A 17,194-nucleotide genomic window follows, 5' to 3' on the forward strand; every position below is an offset into this window, starting at 1 on the left:
CACCTCACTGCAACAAGAGAGCGGAAGGAATATAGTCCTGAAGCTAGAGGACAGGGTGTCCAGCCAAAAATCAAGTGGTTGCATCTGAGGAGGGGAGAGGGGATATATTAGGGGACATCTAGAAGTCTCTGTCATGAAAGTCAGTGATTTTTCTATATAAGTTATATATCAGTTCTTATATGCCTTTCTATAGCTGAGTGCTTTTTGAACTTTTGAGTTTTTAGAAAGAGTTTTCTAAAAGAGATGGTAATTACGTGACAGGATAGAGGTGGTAGCTATGCTATGGTGGTACTCATTTTGCAGTATATGCATGTATCAAATCAACACATTGTATACCTTACACTTTCAAAATGTTATATGTCAATTATAGCTCAATAAAGTTAGAAAATAATTTTAACAGAAAACTATTTCCTACAATCTAAAATATAGGTCATTGTGTTTTACAGATTGAATTACTAGTAATCAAAAAAATTGGTGCTTTACGAGGTGTTTTTTTAAAAGGTAAAATACAGAGTCATCACAAAATTATAAAAACCCCTAAGAATGATAAAACAAGTAGACATAGTGAGCATTGAGATAACATACCCTCTCGTATACAGTTTATTCAGGATCCTCATAACATTTTAAAATTATATTTCTCATAATAAAAAGAATGTTTTGTTACTAATTCTATTCTCATTTTTCTGGTACTTTCAAGTTTTTTAAATAGCACAATAAAGAAGATTAAAATAAAACAAACAAAAGACAAATTCTGTTCTTAATTAATTTTACTATTCTGGGAACTATCTCCTCAGAAAATAAAGTTTCAGTCCCACACATTTTCTAGTGTTCTCCATTCCTTTTTAGAAAGACTATTTCTTTTGCATGTTCAGTTCAATACAGTCAATTTTTTTTTTTTTTTTTTTTTAGAAAGTTAACCTCTGATTGATCCAGGTCCTAACTAGCCCTTTTTACTTTTTCTCTGAACATCTTTTATAATCATTTGTTTTCTCATTACTCCCTTGCCAGAGGATAGAGATTCAAAGATTGTTTCTTGCATCATGCAACTAGATTGAATATTAGTTCAGAGTCCCAAGGGTGATCACCCCTCCTTCAGTCCCTCACCACCACGCAGAAATAACTAAGGGAAAACAGCACATAAATGCTGTGAACTGTGTCTAATTTGCATATTTTCTAAGATTTTCTTTGGAACAATTTGCATATTTTCTGAGATTTTTGTTTGTTTGTTTGGGATAATTCAAGCCAAGGGTTTTCTTTGTCTCTGAGTCATCAAGAGCTTCTGGGAATAATTTCACACATATTGGGGTTTATCTGAAACACCCTTCTCCTTAGTTATTTTCTGGGTGTTCTGCCCTGTCTATTTTTATGTAGAAAGTAGTAATTCATCCTGCGTAAGAGCCCAGGTCAGCTCAATTCAACTGAGATTTATGGAGTGCTTGTGGGTCAGGGCCTATATTGGCTGTCAGTGCATCAAAAGTTGAAAAAAGAGAGTCCTTCTGAAGAGCTTGAGTCTCATGGAGTAGACCAACAGATTAACAGATCATTACAATATAGGAGGCTAATTATTGTGCTCTGATGCGCAGGTCCTGGCAGAAGAGAGGGCACTTGATCCGAACGCTTTGGTTTGGATAGTTTGGAAAGGTTTCTTAGTACTACTGTTCCCTGAACTACCAAGCGAGGCAATGTGAGAAGGGCTTTCCAAGTAGAGAACAAACAGCCCAAGCAGAGGGAGTTTGGGGTTACTAAGGTAGGAGATAGCTGGAACTAGAACTGAAAAGTTAAGCAAAGACCAAGTCACAGAAAGTTACCCAGATATTATTAACATCATTACTTGAAGTCAGGGCAGATGGCTTTTCCTTATGGAATATACAGTAAGTATTCCACAAAGTACCTGAAGCCATAGAATAAAGATTTCGATCAGAGGACATGATAATAAATGCTAGTGGTAAACCAGTGCAAGACCTTCCTTTTCTTCCTGCCCATTCTACATCCTTGTCCCCACTCCAACCCCTAAAAATTATGTTACTTCCAGTTCTACTTTCCCTGAATTCACCAAAATACATATTTCTTTTGATTTGTATGGGAGGGAGGGGGAGGTAGTTTAACGTACTTAAGCTTATAATGCACGTCACTCAGCTTTTTTAACAGAAAAGACAACCTACATTGGAAAAGGATGTTTAGGGAGCTGGATCAACCTCTTCTCCTGTCTTCCTAAATCACATAAATATCTAGTTATAACTGCTCCCAGGATAACTCCATGCCACAACACAGGAAAACCAATCACACGGTAGCCACTACATCTCAGCAGCATAGCCCCAAAGCTGTGGTGTTTTGACTTTTAATCTCGCCAAACACTAGGTTCTAAGAATTTATTTATTCAACAATTATTTATTGAACACCTGCTTGGTGATTAAGCACTTGGGGTGTGAAAATTTATCAAGATATAGTTCTTCCTCTTACAGAAATTAAAAGTGTAACAGGAAGACAAACAAGCAACTAGAAATGGAAGCCCAAAGTGACATCTGACGTAAAAATTGAGGAGCAAATAGGAGTCACAGATGCAGTGGCCCATGGATGAAAGTAAGCTTGGGCGCATTCCAGGAACTGAATTACGTTGTGTAGCTAGAGAAACAACGGCTTGAGGGGACTGGCTTGAGAGATGATATGGGGGAGGCAACCAGAAGTCAGGTAGAAAAGGTCTTGAAATCATAGTAAGGACTTTGTATTCTCTCCTGAGGGTAGCATGAAGCCATTGAAAGGGTTTAATCCTAGAACTGCTAAAATCTAATTTGCACTTCGGAAATATCCCTCTGGCTGCAGTGTGCCGACTGGCTAGAAGCAGAGCAAGATGAGTGTCAGTCCAGCTAAGAGGCTATTTGGAGGGCAGACCAATTTGGGGACTGGGATAATGGCAGCAGGATTGACAAGAAGTAGATAGGTGTGAAGATGCTGAAACACAACACAACCTGGTGATATATTGGATGTGGTGTAAAAGACAATTCAAGAATAGAGCCCAGTTTCTATCTCAGTCGCTGAATTGGCATGGAAGTCATTCCCTGGATAGACTGCGCAAAGAAAGAGCAGGTCTGGGGGGAAGACTCTGTGTTCGATTTAGGATGTATCTAATTTGAAGTACCTGTGCGATGGTCCGGTTCACAGCTGGATAGTCTGTGTTTGCAGTACAGGCAAGAGATCTAAGCCACAGGGGAAGTCGGTGACCCCTTACGGACAAGAGAACTGGCCAACCTTCCGAGGGTGTGTTTGTATAACAGAAGGCTCCTGAGAAGAGCAGGATGTTTTACCTTTCCCTCTATTCAGGACTCTTCTGAACTACCAGTTTTCTAGTAATTACATTCTGTGAACAGCATCTTTAACAACAGTTTGGATGATAGTCTCTTAATGGTTGCACATTTACTTAACCAGCCACATTGTGTCCTGTTGGTTTTCACTAATGTTTTACTATTTAAAGAACCCATGGTGAATATTTGCGTTCCCCAAAATTAGTTCCATGGGATGTTAATAAGCAATATGTGGGAAAGTGTTCCAGGATCAATAAATACAGTTAGAAACCTTGGTTTTGAAAACTGTTCAGTATAGGGTTCTTTACTGTGATTTCCCAAAGGCTTAAATATTCTCCTCTGTGCTGCGACTCTCAAGAGGGCATGTTTGTGGTTTGTTTATACCTGTACTAACCGTTGGGCCATGGTGTACTTTTGGGGGGGCATTGCTTTCAGGACTAGTAGTAACCCCAGGATTCTAGTTTGATGGGATACTAACCTCTATGCAAAAGCTGTCCCAGAGTTCAACATGCAGTTCCAGAAACTGAATTATCAGATGAACAGGAATGAATGTTGTATCCTTGATACACAAATAACTTTCTCAATGGCAAGTATATTGCTGATGGGGATATAAACCGTTACAAAGACCTGTTCACCATACCCCCCCTTAACTGATAGTGAATTGTTTCAATCTGCTCTGATGTGGTTGCCTTTCTATAATTACAGAGAGACTCATGACTTTTCCACATTATTGATTACTTGCTACTGCTTTTGTGAAAATCTTCTCAGGTTTTTTCCTCTCTATTGGGATCTTAGCTATTCTTATGAAAATAAGTGGTCTATTTTTACAATCATCTATTATTGCAGAATTTCATATATTCATGGCAGTCATTCTCCCCGTTTTGTGTTTTTCATTTACTTTTTAGTTGTGTTCTTTTTGAGCATGTGGGGCTTCTACATTTTTATGAGTCAGTTCTCTGAGGCATTTTTTTTTGTAGTTTTTTTCACTGTTTTTAAGCTAAGAAAGTCCTTATGTAAAACTTTATCTAAATACGTAATAATCACTTCTTGGTTTTGTTGTGTTTTCACATTAATTCTTAACCCCTCTGGAATTGATATTATTTTTCTGCCCTCTACCCCTTCAAAAAACCAAGTTTTGCAGAACTGTTTTCTGAATAATTTTCCCTTCCCAAATTAACGTATTATCCCTATGTAGTCTTCAATAATTTTTATGAAAAAGAAAATTATCTCCATTTCCTAAATTAGCAAATTAAAGTGAATGGGAATTTATTAGTGGTCAGTTCTTTTGGCCAGTTTCAATCTTAAGACAAGCATATTTTGTGGTGTCAGTGGTGATGAAAACATGACATTTATAAACTGACTTACACTTAATTTGATATTGTGGTAAAAATTTCCCTCCTTGAAGCTCATGGGAGAAATCACTAGGAAAAACAAAAGACTAGTGTGTTTAAAGAAATTTGAAAATTAAGCTGAAGAAAGGAAAGTTTGTTATTAATCCGTCTTACTAATACAATCAGCTGCTTTACATCTTTAGGTTTAATTCTTACAATCCACTTTACAGCTGAGCAAGCGGCGACTGAGAAGTTACTTCCCCAAGTCGGGGAGCTGGGAAGGGCAGAACCAGGATTTCTTTCAGGGCTGTTTATCACAGTCCTGCTCCAGTTGGGGGCCACGGCTACAGTGAGGATTCCCCACAGGAGAATCAGCGTCTGTCCCTGATCTAAGAGTGAGTCATAGTGAGACATTCTGACATTTGTAGTATAAAAGGAGGGGTAGAATTAAGGACCACAGCGCTGAAGGTTCGTAGGCAGGGAGCACACTGAAAGTCCTTCTACAAGACTGAACTGGGGGACCCTAAAGGTGAAGAAATAAGTGGTCCTCTCTGGTGTGGAAACGTAGGTGCTGAGGGATCACCTCGTGGTGGGTCAGAAGGTAAGCCCCTGCGCTTCGCTAAATGCATATGAGCTCCTCTTTTCTCAAAGATTCTTTCTCTGCAAGTTCACAGGGAAACTTCAGAACAATTCCTCATCTCTCTGCCACATCTTGCGTTTTCAGGCAGCGTTGCTTCATTTTTGAAGCCCGCGTGGTCCCATGTTAAGCCACCATTGCTCTGCAGAGACAAGTGGTCGTTTGTTCGCTCTCAGGGCCTGGGCCCTCCAGTGTACTGGCTTTGCAGCTCCCTCGGCTGATCCTTTCTCAAGTCCCCTGGGAGCCACTTTTGTGGCAGATTCCATTTGGTCTCACAGGGCCTCCAGGAGGGGTGGTGGGGGCCACTTGGCAGGGCCCACCAATCTCCCACATTAGGAGCAATTTGCAAACTGCTCTTGGAGGGAGCTCAAGCCCAGCCCTGAACAGGCTGCCCCTGTTCCCCCCTCATTGTCTGCGGGATCGGGCGCCTTTCCCCAGCTGACCTGCCTGCAAGTGGAGAGATGTGAAAAGTTAGAGACAAAAATGGTTTCTACAGAGGGAGGGGGAAGCTTTCTTGCACAGAAAGGAAGGAAATACCTCTGTGGGATTTTATTTTTTTTCCCCCCTCTTCATCCAAAAAATACAAAGAGACTCTCTGTCTTTAATGCGAATGTCGGCTTTAAATCTTTTAGGTTTGGATTAACTCCGCAAAAGAAAAAAAAGAAATCTGACAGCCTTTCAGATATGACGCAGAAAAACTTTTTTCCTCTCAATTCATGTTGTTCATTTGTAAAGCCAAAGGCTGGTGGATTGAATAGTGGGCGCCAGTTGCCCCCCATTCATAGTTAACATCACAATGGTCAGAATTAGCAGCCTCGAGTCTCCACTACCACTTTGGCCTTTTCCACCAGCGGACATTTAATACAAGGTGGCAAAGGCAAGAATAAGTCTTTCTTCTCTTGCCCTGAACTTAAAATCGATGAAAATTAAGCCAAGTAAACAAGGTATTTTCAACTACATGACTTAGAATCTTGAATCTTAACTTTTCCCCCCTGCAGGTAAAAGAAATGTGGTTTCTACAGTTGTTACCTTACTAAAAAGCTTCCTTCCCTCTAAACAAAACCCACTGACTTGATTGACATTTCCTATTACATAGTTATTGTTGGTTTTCACTATTGAGGATGACAGCAAACATGGCGAAGATCATGTTTTGCTTACAAAATAAAGTGACTTTTATGTGAATATTTTTCGTGCTGTTGGTGTCTACAATATGGGTGCTATTTCATGGAATCCACGTGGCAACATTTCTTTGCTGAAATTTTTTGTGATCGCATGTTGTGAGTTTGACTGTGTTCAGAGCTGTTTGATCCATAAAGGGAAAAACCTTGTCATTCTTGAACCAACCGTCTAATGATAAGCCCGTGTGCATGTAGAAAAAATTTTGAACAGCTGTTCTTGGTCTTCGATTGAGAGTCAAAATGAATAGGTAATTTGAAGCATAATTTAAAAGTAGTAATCTTTCTATTTGATAAGGATTGATTGATTAGGACTGTTTGTGAGTAATTGTGAAACTGTCTATAGGAATTAAACTGTAGATCATTTTTAACTACTAAACCATACATACCCAGTTAAAATAAAATTCTGTGTGATTTTTTTCATAGAGTGTTAATATGCTTGCGTTAGTTGGCTACTTTTTAATAGGCATATAACAATACTTTTATTGAAAATTTACTCTTGATAAACAAATAGACTTGAAGTAGAACAAAATATTTCTTTTTATTTTATTGTATGACATATTCCTTTTAAGCTCTGTAATCAATTACATTACAAAGAAATTTTTATTATAATTGCAAAAGACTAATCGAATTTATTAATTTTTAAATAATAGAATCATTATCTTTGCAACCCAAAAGGCTATGATATAGCAATTTGGAATTTGATACAAAAGAATTTAAGTTATTTTCGATAGACTTTTATTTGGGTTTTACATTCTAGATATTTGACTTTAGCAATAACAGGATGCACCAATATAAATTATGTAAATCTTTAAACAGAAATTAAGATTATTCTACATAATTTCACCTGAAAATAAAACTATTTTCATAGCTATCTTGATTTGGTTATACTATACTCATGATTTATCTGGATGATCTTTTTAATGTCATATTTTATAAAAGAAAATTAATTTTTATTTGCCAGAAATAGTAAATTTAGTTTCTAATTAGGAATTATTTTACATGTTGTATTATAAGAGAATTTAATCCAGAATCATTTGAATTTGCTCAAAAAGATTGATTTTGATATTCTAAGTTATAAACAAAGGTCAAAGATATTCTAAGTTATAAAAGAAGGTCAGTTTGTTGCTCCATGTATTGACCACAATAATAAAAATCCCACATAAAAACATGAAAAGATTTGGCAAATGATAAAACTTTGCTATATTAGCCACTTGAAGGAAAAAAAGAAAAAAACAGATGTAGTAAATACATGTTTTAACTCTTTTGGCTTTTAATTTCAAATATTTTACAAGTTTAAATTTAGAGTTATTATATACCCTCTTGCAGAAGGAGGTTCTCATAATTATTTTACTTAAAATCATATAAAAACAACATGAATGATGTATTTTTTGTTTTTTAAAGTAACATTGTTTCTGTTGGTTTACTCAGGCAGCCATGTTGTTTAGTTCTGGAGTCTTTTGGACCGGCCTCTTATTTATTCCTGTGGCATCTTTACTTCTTGATGTGGCATACAAGGTGTAAGTGTAATTCTTGGTTATTTATGTAAAAATATAGATGTATGTTAATCCTCAGATTTCTCTACTTGTAGCATCAACTCGAGAATGTAGAGTTTGCAGAATAGAAATTAATAATCTTCATTAATTCTATATAAATAAATAAAGAAGAAAGGAGTGATTGAGGACCTAGATAACTAAATTAGTATAAAAGACCAAATAAGACATAAAGCAGGTAGTTTCAATTAACATTAGAGAGTTCATTTTTAGATGAAATCAGCCTTAAAAACCCATTCAAGGTAGAAGAAAAAATTCTGGTATCTCCAAACACACTATTATTAGTGAATAATCATTGTGAAATGAAGTTTTTTGCATGCCTGATTCTAAACATGTATAAAATAATAGAATGGGAGAAACTAAAACTTTACTAATTTTTCTCAAAGTCTAGAGGTTTTAAAATGTTATCTCTTGTCACAAAAAGTGATATCATTAAAGTTAATTATATGATGCTTATTTAATAGCTGAATTTTAATATTATAAACTATTTATTTTAAGTCTGTTATTTCTATAATTATATTAATGCTCAAAATTATTATAACTTTTCCGATTCTATTGAAAAGTTGTTGCTTGTAGTCTGGTTACTGTTGTACTTAGCTGCATGATAATACACCAGTTTTGTGAAGTCTGAAGTCTTCACGCGAATATTTCCATGCAAATATTTTTCTGCAGCATCAAGAGGACTGCTTTTAAAACATTAGTAGATGAAGTTCAAGAACTGGAGGCGAAATCTCAAGACCCAGGAGCAGTTGTGCTGGGAAAAAGGTAAAATACACTGAATATGTTCTCTTCCAAGTGAACTTTAAATTTTCTTTACTAGTGTTTGGAAACAAGTGGTAAAACTTTATCAATTAACAAGGAGCTAGCAGTGTCATTGACAGATTTTGCAATCAGAGAGATGTGGATTCAAATCCACTCTGTCGTTCACTGAGCTAAGTTGCTTAGTGACCTTAGCCAAGTTGCTTAATGCTACTGGGCCTCAGTTTTCTCATCTATAAAATGGGGGTGATAACATTCACCTCATGGCTAGTTATAAGAATTGAATAAAATGCTGTCAGTAAAGCGGGGAGCTCGGTTTCTGGTGCTTAATGAACATTAAATAAGTGATATTACAACTATTATTGTGTTATTAAACTGAAAGGGATAAAAGAGACTTTTAGTTTGAAACAAAGTCCATAATAAAATAGTTATGTGATGAAATCAGAGCTTGATATAGGGCAGAGTGCCCTACAATTGCATCTATGGTTCAGTACATTATTAGGAACTGACGCAGGCATATATAACATCACATATGAAGTGAGTTATATCTTCCATGTCCTTTCCTCACCACCACCCCCTCAAAAAAAAGCAAGGTTAGAAAGCTAACCAGATTTACCAAATTCACAAAGCATGATAAAAAGGAAATGAAAATTACTTGAAAGCAGTCTATAATAAAACACAATTATGACTATAATTCCAGATATCTATTTTTCTCTCTTTCATCACACTAAAATGAGCTAAAGTTTTGTCTAAACCATAGGAAATGTTTTGCTCTGGTTTGTCTCCTTTGTCATGATTCACTGTTATTCGTCTGTTTGACACATGGAGTAAGTGCCAGATGTGGAACTCAAGGTGAGACCTTGGCTTCCACCCCTCACTTGCTTTCCTGAGGCCTCGGGGGCACATCACACACCAGTCTGTGCCTCTTAAAATATTAGCACTGGCATTTGTTGAGGACTGACTGCATGCCAGGCGCAGAACTTACTGCTTCAAGTTTGCGATCTCCTTGAATCCCTATAACAACCCATACAAATCCTTCATCCCACTTTTTTCCAGATGAGGAAACTAAGGCTTAGAGAGACTAAGTTCTCAGACGGAAGTGACAGATCTGGGCCTTGAGCTCATGTCGATTGATTCTTGAGCCCCTGTTCCTAACCATTCCGCCTCCTTGTGCTGCCTATTCAAGAACATGCTATAGCAACAAAAACAGCCTGCCACTCACTGACTTGGCAGAGACCTTGACCTCTCCAAATCAGCATCCCTGCGTATACGATGGGAATGATGATACCTACTTTCAAGGTCTAGGTATTCTCCTCTCTTCACCTTCTCCTCCATCTATGTCCCTTCATCTAAAAATCTACAGCTCTTCCATTGCCTGGCATAAATAGTCCCTCAGTAAATGTTTTCTCTCTCTCTTTTACTCTAGCTGTAAAAGGGATGTGATAAGAGTTCTAGTTCACAAAATTGTGAATAAAACCATTTATTAAAAATTATTAGAGAAAGGCCATTGATTATATTGTTACTACTCTCAAGACTAAATTTCCCATATTTGTATGTTAATAAAACCTACACTAAGCCCCTCCACATGATATTTTGTTGCCGTAGTTTATAATATATCGGTGACTTTGACAATTCATAAATCAGGCTGAGGGTTCAATATGATGACCTCTTGGTTCTAAAGATTCAATGAGTCTGTGATGTACGTATGCCTTTTCACTAAATGAAATAAGTCAGAGAGCTTAAAAGGAAAAAAGTGAATTCCACCCTAAAAACCCACCAACTTCTCCATAGAAAATGCATCAGATATATTTCCTACTGCTGCATAGCTCATTTGTCTAAAATTCGTATTCAGCTTTTCTCAAGAACTGTAGAATGAGTCAGCTGTTAGCTGATAAACACCCCTGGTACCACACATACCCCCATATTGCTGTTGCTGCCCATCGGTGATCAGAAGGATGTTGATGGTGAGTAGGAACATAGTGTCTTCCCACCAGACGATAGCTAGAGGAGAGGAAAGAAAAAGGATCTGTGAAAGGAGAAAAATAGCAGCTAGCTGGGAAAGACTTCATATTAAACTAACTGCATTCTAAGGCGGTTAAGGAATTAACAGATTGGTTTTTTACTGCCAGGATTGTTTTAGGAATCTTGGAGAATGAGATCATGTCAAATTTCAAAAAGTTACCTAATTTTATCTACATTTTCAAAAAGGGAGGGATAAATTGTGGTTTCTATATATTCCAGCAATATTAGACTTCCTTTAGTTCCAAACACCGCATTATTTTATAGTCTTTGCATAGGCTGTTCCCTTGTCTAGAAACAGATACACTCTTACAGACTGGGCAGTCCAATTCCTAGCTTTCAAAACCCAGTTCAGATGCAATTACCTCAACTTTTCACCAATAAAATTTAATTCCTATTCTGCTATCTCCATAATTTGTTCATTCTTCTGCTTTTACATTGATTGCATTATATTATAATGTATTTATTTACTCTGTTTCCCCTACTAGATTGAGCTCCTTGAAGGAAAGGCCTCTGTCTTAGTCTTAACTGCAACCCAACACCGAGCACAGCACCAGGAACATAGCAGCACTTGAAAAATATTTGTTGAATAGATGAATGAATGGTCAAGAGAATGAACTGAGGAATGAATGAATAATGGAGTAGTGGGTGGAAAATCGATGGTTGACCTGTGGGTAGTTCACTAAGAATAGGATACATGCAAACAGAATTATACAGGTTATATTGGGAGAATAAGCCCAAACCATACCCCTGATCACTATGTAGCCATGGCTTATGATTTTTTATTAAGAAAATGGTGTATAAGCTGTGAGACCCTGTTCTTTGCTGTAACTTTATTGTGGACATGCTCCAACATTAGGGAGCTGAAGCATCAACAATTCCAAAATCCAAAAAACTTCAAAAATCAATTTTTTTCCATAAGTTTATAGCAAATACCGTGTTTCCCCGAAAATAAGACCTAGCCAGACCATCAGCTCTCATGCGTCTTTTGGAGCAAAAATTAATATAAGATGCAGTCTTATTTTAATATAATATAAGACTGGTCTTATATAATATAATGTAATATAATATAATATAATGTAATATACCTGGTCTTATTTTAATATAATATAAGACCAGGTCTTATATAATGTAATATAATATAATGTGATATAATACGGGGACTTATATTAATTTTTGCTCCAAAAGACTCATTAGAGCTGGTGGTCCAGCTAGGTCTTATTTTTGGGGAAACACGGTATTTGCTGGAAAAATCTAAACCATTTGTTCTATAAATGTAAGGACATTAATAGTGGGGGTTTTTTCCTATAATGTAAATATTTATACATTTTGTAGCAGAAATATTTATTTTGGGGGGGCCTCTCAGATCCCAGTTGGGGGTATTATTTCTGTAAGTTGTGTGTAACATCTTACAGTTCTTAAAATTTTTGTTTTGTTTTAGAAAAAGTAAATTCAAAAACCCAAAGGCTTAAAATAAGGGCTGTGGACAATGGGTTCATTGGAGACAGGCAATGACATCCACTTTTGGATATCTTTCGTGTGCACATGAAGCAGTGTATCCTATAGACAGGCTGCTATAATAATGAGACTCGTGATTTTTTATATCCATCATTAGCCAGCGTATTATCATCAGCCATTACTAAACAGAATTTTAGCCCAGGATCTTCAGGTCAGTCCTCATTCATTTGCCCATCACCTTTGTTTGGCCCATAGCCTCAGCTTTAAAGAAGAGAGTAAGGAAGTGTGGATGTCAGATAATCTGGTCATGTGGATGGTGATGGTGGTCTCTCCCAGCGTTCTCTGTATTGTTTATCTTGAAAAGCAATTTGAACATTGCCCCAGAACTAATAGAAAAGAAACTAGGTTTATCAGTTTTCACACTGGATTTTATATCAGTTTTACATAAATTTCTTGGTAGGGGTTTATGATGGGAGGACATATCAAATGTTTCCCCCCAGCCTGTTGTCACTACTGGGATAGTGGTTCTATCCAGCATTTGTAAAGAAAATGACAGAACGATGGAATAGTCTCTCCTCCAGAGTAGAGGTTAGGCTCATGTTTGTCTCACCACCACCATCACCACCACCTCTTAGTACAGGACAGCTGTCACATGCAACACACTAAAACATTTATGAATGAAAGTTTATTCACTTTCCGGAGATCCATTTTAATGAGTCAACCAAGATAGCTTGGCAACCCAATGTGAAGGCAAATGCAAATTTACCATTGAAAATACCTATGACAGCATGTTCCAGGATAGTAAGCGGTTTTTATCTATACTTTTTAAAAATATTTCTAGATGAAATATTTTAAAACATGGTATCTTTCCATCCCACCTCCACCCGATATCTGAGTTGCAAAATTTTGTGAGCTTGGAAATAACGTAAAAGTATTTAAGTGGTAGTTGTGTAATTCCATTAAACAAATTCAGAATTTGCATAGCTTGGTATGTAAATGAAAGACCATACAAGATTGAGTAAAACTACTGACTAAGTGGTATGAAGAAGATATGGTTTTAATGAGAAGGAATTTTGGAGACTTTTTTTCTTCTCACCCTATATTAAGCTATTCAACAAAAATTGAACTTTTAACATATCTACTAATAGTTAATATGTTACCAGTATATTTTGTAACATGATTTGATAGTAATATCAGTACCCATAAACATCAGGGGCACAGAATTGCATAATTTTGACATGATGAATATTCCCTAAATGTATGATATGACTAGAAAAACACAATGCGATACATAGATGATGAATTATGGAAATGTACACTTGAAATCTATATAATTTTACTAACCAATGTCACCACAATAAAGTAAATTAATAATAGGAGAAAAAGAAAAATACAACTCATCATCCCTATTTATTAAGCACCCTCCTGTAAATGGCATTTACATTCTCTAGAAGGGACTTCAACGTAATAGGTAACTAAGGCAAAGTAAACAACCTCGTAGTTTCCTAAGGAAGTGTAGTGGGGGGCATTATACATTAAACTCATGCGTAACAATAGACATCTCGTATTGAGCTAATGTTGAATATAAACCAAGGCATCAGAAATGATCCTCACAAAGTAACTTTTGTTTTGTGATGACCTCTGTTCTAGTCGATTTTTTATAATAAATTTTTTGGGCACTGAGGAGTGGTGAGGGTGAGAGGGACTGACGTGTGTTGGGTGCTTCCCAAGTGCCAACCATTGTGCTGGAAGCTGTACAACAACCTGAGTCCTCACGTCAGCCCGAGGGTCAGGGACTTTCCTATTATACATAAGATGACTGAGAAAGCTTTGCCTAAGGTAGCCCAGGGACCACTAACAAACTCAGAATTCAACCAAAGTAAGCCTGCCAAGCCCATGCTCTTTCCACAGGAAGGTGCTCCTTTCAGAAGAAAGACTTTCTTACTGCTCTTTTTGAACACTAGACGCTCACTTGATGTAACAGCTGAGTGAAAACATAGCCTTATATGAACCGTTACAAAACAAAAGTACCTTATCTTATATATTTAAGTTGCCATAATATAAAAGACAGAATTCTCATGTCTGCCCTAACACATTAATGTCATGATATTAAAGTCTGAAGCATTTAAGATAGCCTGAAACCTGGAAAATGTGTTTTGGGAAGAAGCGGCTATATAATGGTACGTTGCCATCCTCTAGTCTTCTGTAGTCATTTCGGTTTTAAACACCAGAGACTTCCCCGCACCCCATCCTGCAAAGCTCTGCTAACAAAATCAGACCACTTGCTGCTAAAGTTGCTGACTTCCTCAAAGCAGTGACATATTTCAGTGTCCCTCAGGGTCCTGGGGTCTGTATTGTTAGATCATTTTAAGAGTAGGGTAGAAAAGTGACTGAAAACGTTCCTTTCTCCTTCCCCGTCTCTGTTTATTTCACTGGCAAAAACAAGTTTTACAAGTATTTGCAAAACCACTGGAGCTTTAGATTAATTAGCTTTTTTGCCTTAATGTAGCTAATTCACAGTGACAATAAAGTATGTCTAATAAATACCAGTTAACATCGCTAGACTTTAAAAAATATGGGAGGAAGATTAGTACAAATGTCAACATTTCTAAATATTTTACTTCAGCAAAAGCCTACATGTCTGTGTAATTACAAGTTCATTTTGCAAAGGATCCTTTTTATTTCTCGCATATGATAAAAATTGTTCCATTTCAGGGTCTCTAAATAATTGGCAAAACACTGAACTAACATAACTTACGGCGATTTAACTAAAGCTTTTATAGTGGGGAAAATACAAGATGGAAAATTTTCAACTGAGTCAGACTCAGTGATTAAAACAAAGTTGTATAAACATTTGCTGCCACACATATAGATTACTTATTAGCTCTTCATGCTTATTATGTTCTTTGATATCAAAGCAAAGTTTTATAAATCAACCAATGGAGAAATGGCATGATTGGGAGGATTGATGATGTTGCAAACTACATTTGAGAATTTTCACTCAAATTCATGTATTCGACAAATATTTGGGTTCCTACTGTAGAAGACAAAGTTCTACATGCAGTGGAAAAAAACAGATGCATTATTTCTTGCAATGTGCTTTTAAAAGTTCCATAATTAATTACATGGTTTTGTTTCTAAGGAAACAAATTAAGGAAAAGATTATTCTAAACATTTATTGAAAAATATTTTTTCTTGTCATTCTACCTAGTATAATTATTTTCTGAAAATAATTTATTTTAAAATGAAATTAAGGAACACATTTCATACCATATCAGAGTGGTAATGGAATTTTTCTAATTAAAAGGTTTATGAAATTTCCTCCTTGTGTAATTTTTAGGATTTCTTCACATAACTAAAAAAATATTGTGCACCAAAATATGTGTAAAAAGATATAGTAATGATTAATTTTTTCATTCTAAAAATGGCATGTTTAGAATACATGTAGTAAGTCAACCAAGTTTTTAGAAACTAATAAACTACTGGAAGATTTTTTAAAATTATTATTATTAATTGCATTATACAGATTCTGTATCTCTATTTGATTTAAATATCACTAGGGCATGGAGGAATCTTTTGACTAGGTTGCTGGGGACAAAATAGTCTTCTATCTAAACTCTTGGAATCTCATCAGCTGAGAAAATTGGGGTAAAAAAGCAATCACGAGGCTACAGATTTCTCAAGCAATCTTTTGTTTAAGTCTCTCTGGTGGTCCTGTGGGCACACTGGGGTCTTGCCGAGCTGATAATTCGTTTCACACATTTGCACCTGCTCTGCAGCCTCACAGAGAGGGCACAACTGCTCAAGAACGTCTTTAAGAAGAATCACGTAAATTTGTACCGGTCTGAGTCGTTGCAACAAAACTTGCTCCGTAAGTATTTGCGTTGTTATTTTTTTATTTTTAATTCTGCCATTACTTCATGGCATTCTGAGAGGAGTATTTTGACTTTAGGGATATTTCACTATTTTAAATTAGCACCTAAAACAAGTTTTAGTATTTTGCAACATGTTACGTAAATAATAAATGTTTAGAGAATCCTTTGACCACAACCATCTCACTTTTAGCAGAAGAGATAAAGCACTTTAAAATCTTGCTGCTTTCACTTAAAGAAAAATATTTCCACATGCTCCTTGCTTCCTTACATCTTAAAAAGAACCACTAAAGTAAATCTAACTCTTAAAAGCTCCTTCTGTATTGTTATCTTTTCTACTTGAAAAACTTTGCAAGAGCCTTTTCAGCTTTCAGACAGCACAATCAAACATATATTTCCCCTTCAAAAATATTTATGAACATTTAGAGTTGTAAGAAATTACTAGGTGTCATGCCCTCTTAACATTTCAAGAATCTAAAAAAAAGGAATGTAATATATAAAGCCCCGTAGTAAATGTATTTCTGTTAGTAATATATCTTTTGTTTCATGTTGTTTCTACATATAATTTATTTTTATTTACATATATTCATGTTCAATGCTTTTGCTCTTTGTACTTCAAGAGGCCTTTTCTAAAGATGTGACCCCTGGGGGGTCATTTCTTGTCCACACACCGTCTCCAGCCACAGTGGGACTTGAGTGAGTTTATCTGTAGATGCCCAGAGCCAGGCAGAATATTGTCTGAGAGAAGAAGATCACGTTTCCACCATTCACAGTGATATGTGCTTATCTCCTGCTCACTTTCATTTTTCCTTCCCGCTTATCCGATGGCCTGACGTATGTGGACCTACATGTTCCCGCTTGACTAGACTCCTCCACCCCTCTGGTAGTCAGGAAGACAAAATTAGATGGGTTGGACGTGAGATGTTAAATGGAGAATTGAGGGGTTGGGGGTGAGAGTGCCTGCTCATTCATCTAGGGAGAAGAACTCCTAAAATCTAAACCAGTCATCCCACTCTTAATTTTGCAGTTGAGTCTGTGTCTTTTCTGGACGTTAAAAATTAGTATCTTCCTGCTTTTGAAGGTAGGACGGA

General features: G+C 36.4%; 1 protein-coding gene across 7 annotated transcripts in view; it reads left to right on the forward strand.

Annotated features, from left to right (window-relative positions):
- Positions 1-17,194, forward strand: part of ATP8A1 (ATPase phospholipid transporting 8A1) — a 214,387-nt gene that overhangs the window by 192,299 nt on the left and 4,894 nt on the right. For all 7 annotated transcript variants that reach the window (XM_033105824.1, XM_033105825.1, XM_033105822.1 and 4 more), the window contains 3 exons: positions 7,874-7,962; positions 8,668-8,760; positions 16,011-16,102. In XM_033105824.1, the coding sequence (XP_032961715.1) occupies positions 7,874-7,962; positions 8,668-8,760; positions 16,011-16,102 (274 nt within the window). The remainder of the gene's footprint in view (positions 1-7,873; positions 7,963-8,667; positions 8,761-16,010; positions 16,103-17,194) is intronic.

This window comes from Rhinolophus ferrumequinum, chromosome 5 (assembly GCF_004115265.2).
Source record: "Rhinolophus ferrumequinum isolate MPI-CBG mRhiFer1 chromosome 5, mRhiFer1_v1.p, whole genome shotgun sequence".
NCBI classification, from domain to species: Eukaryota; Metazoa; Chordata; class Mammalia; order Chiroptera; family Rhinolophidae; genus Rhinolophus; species Rhinolophus ferrumequinum.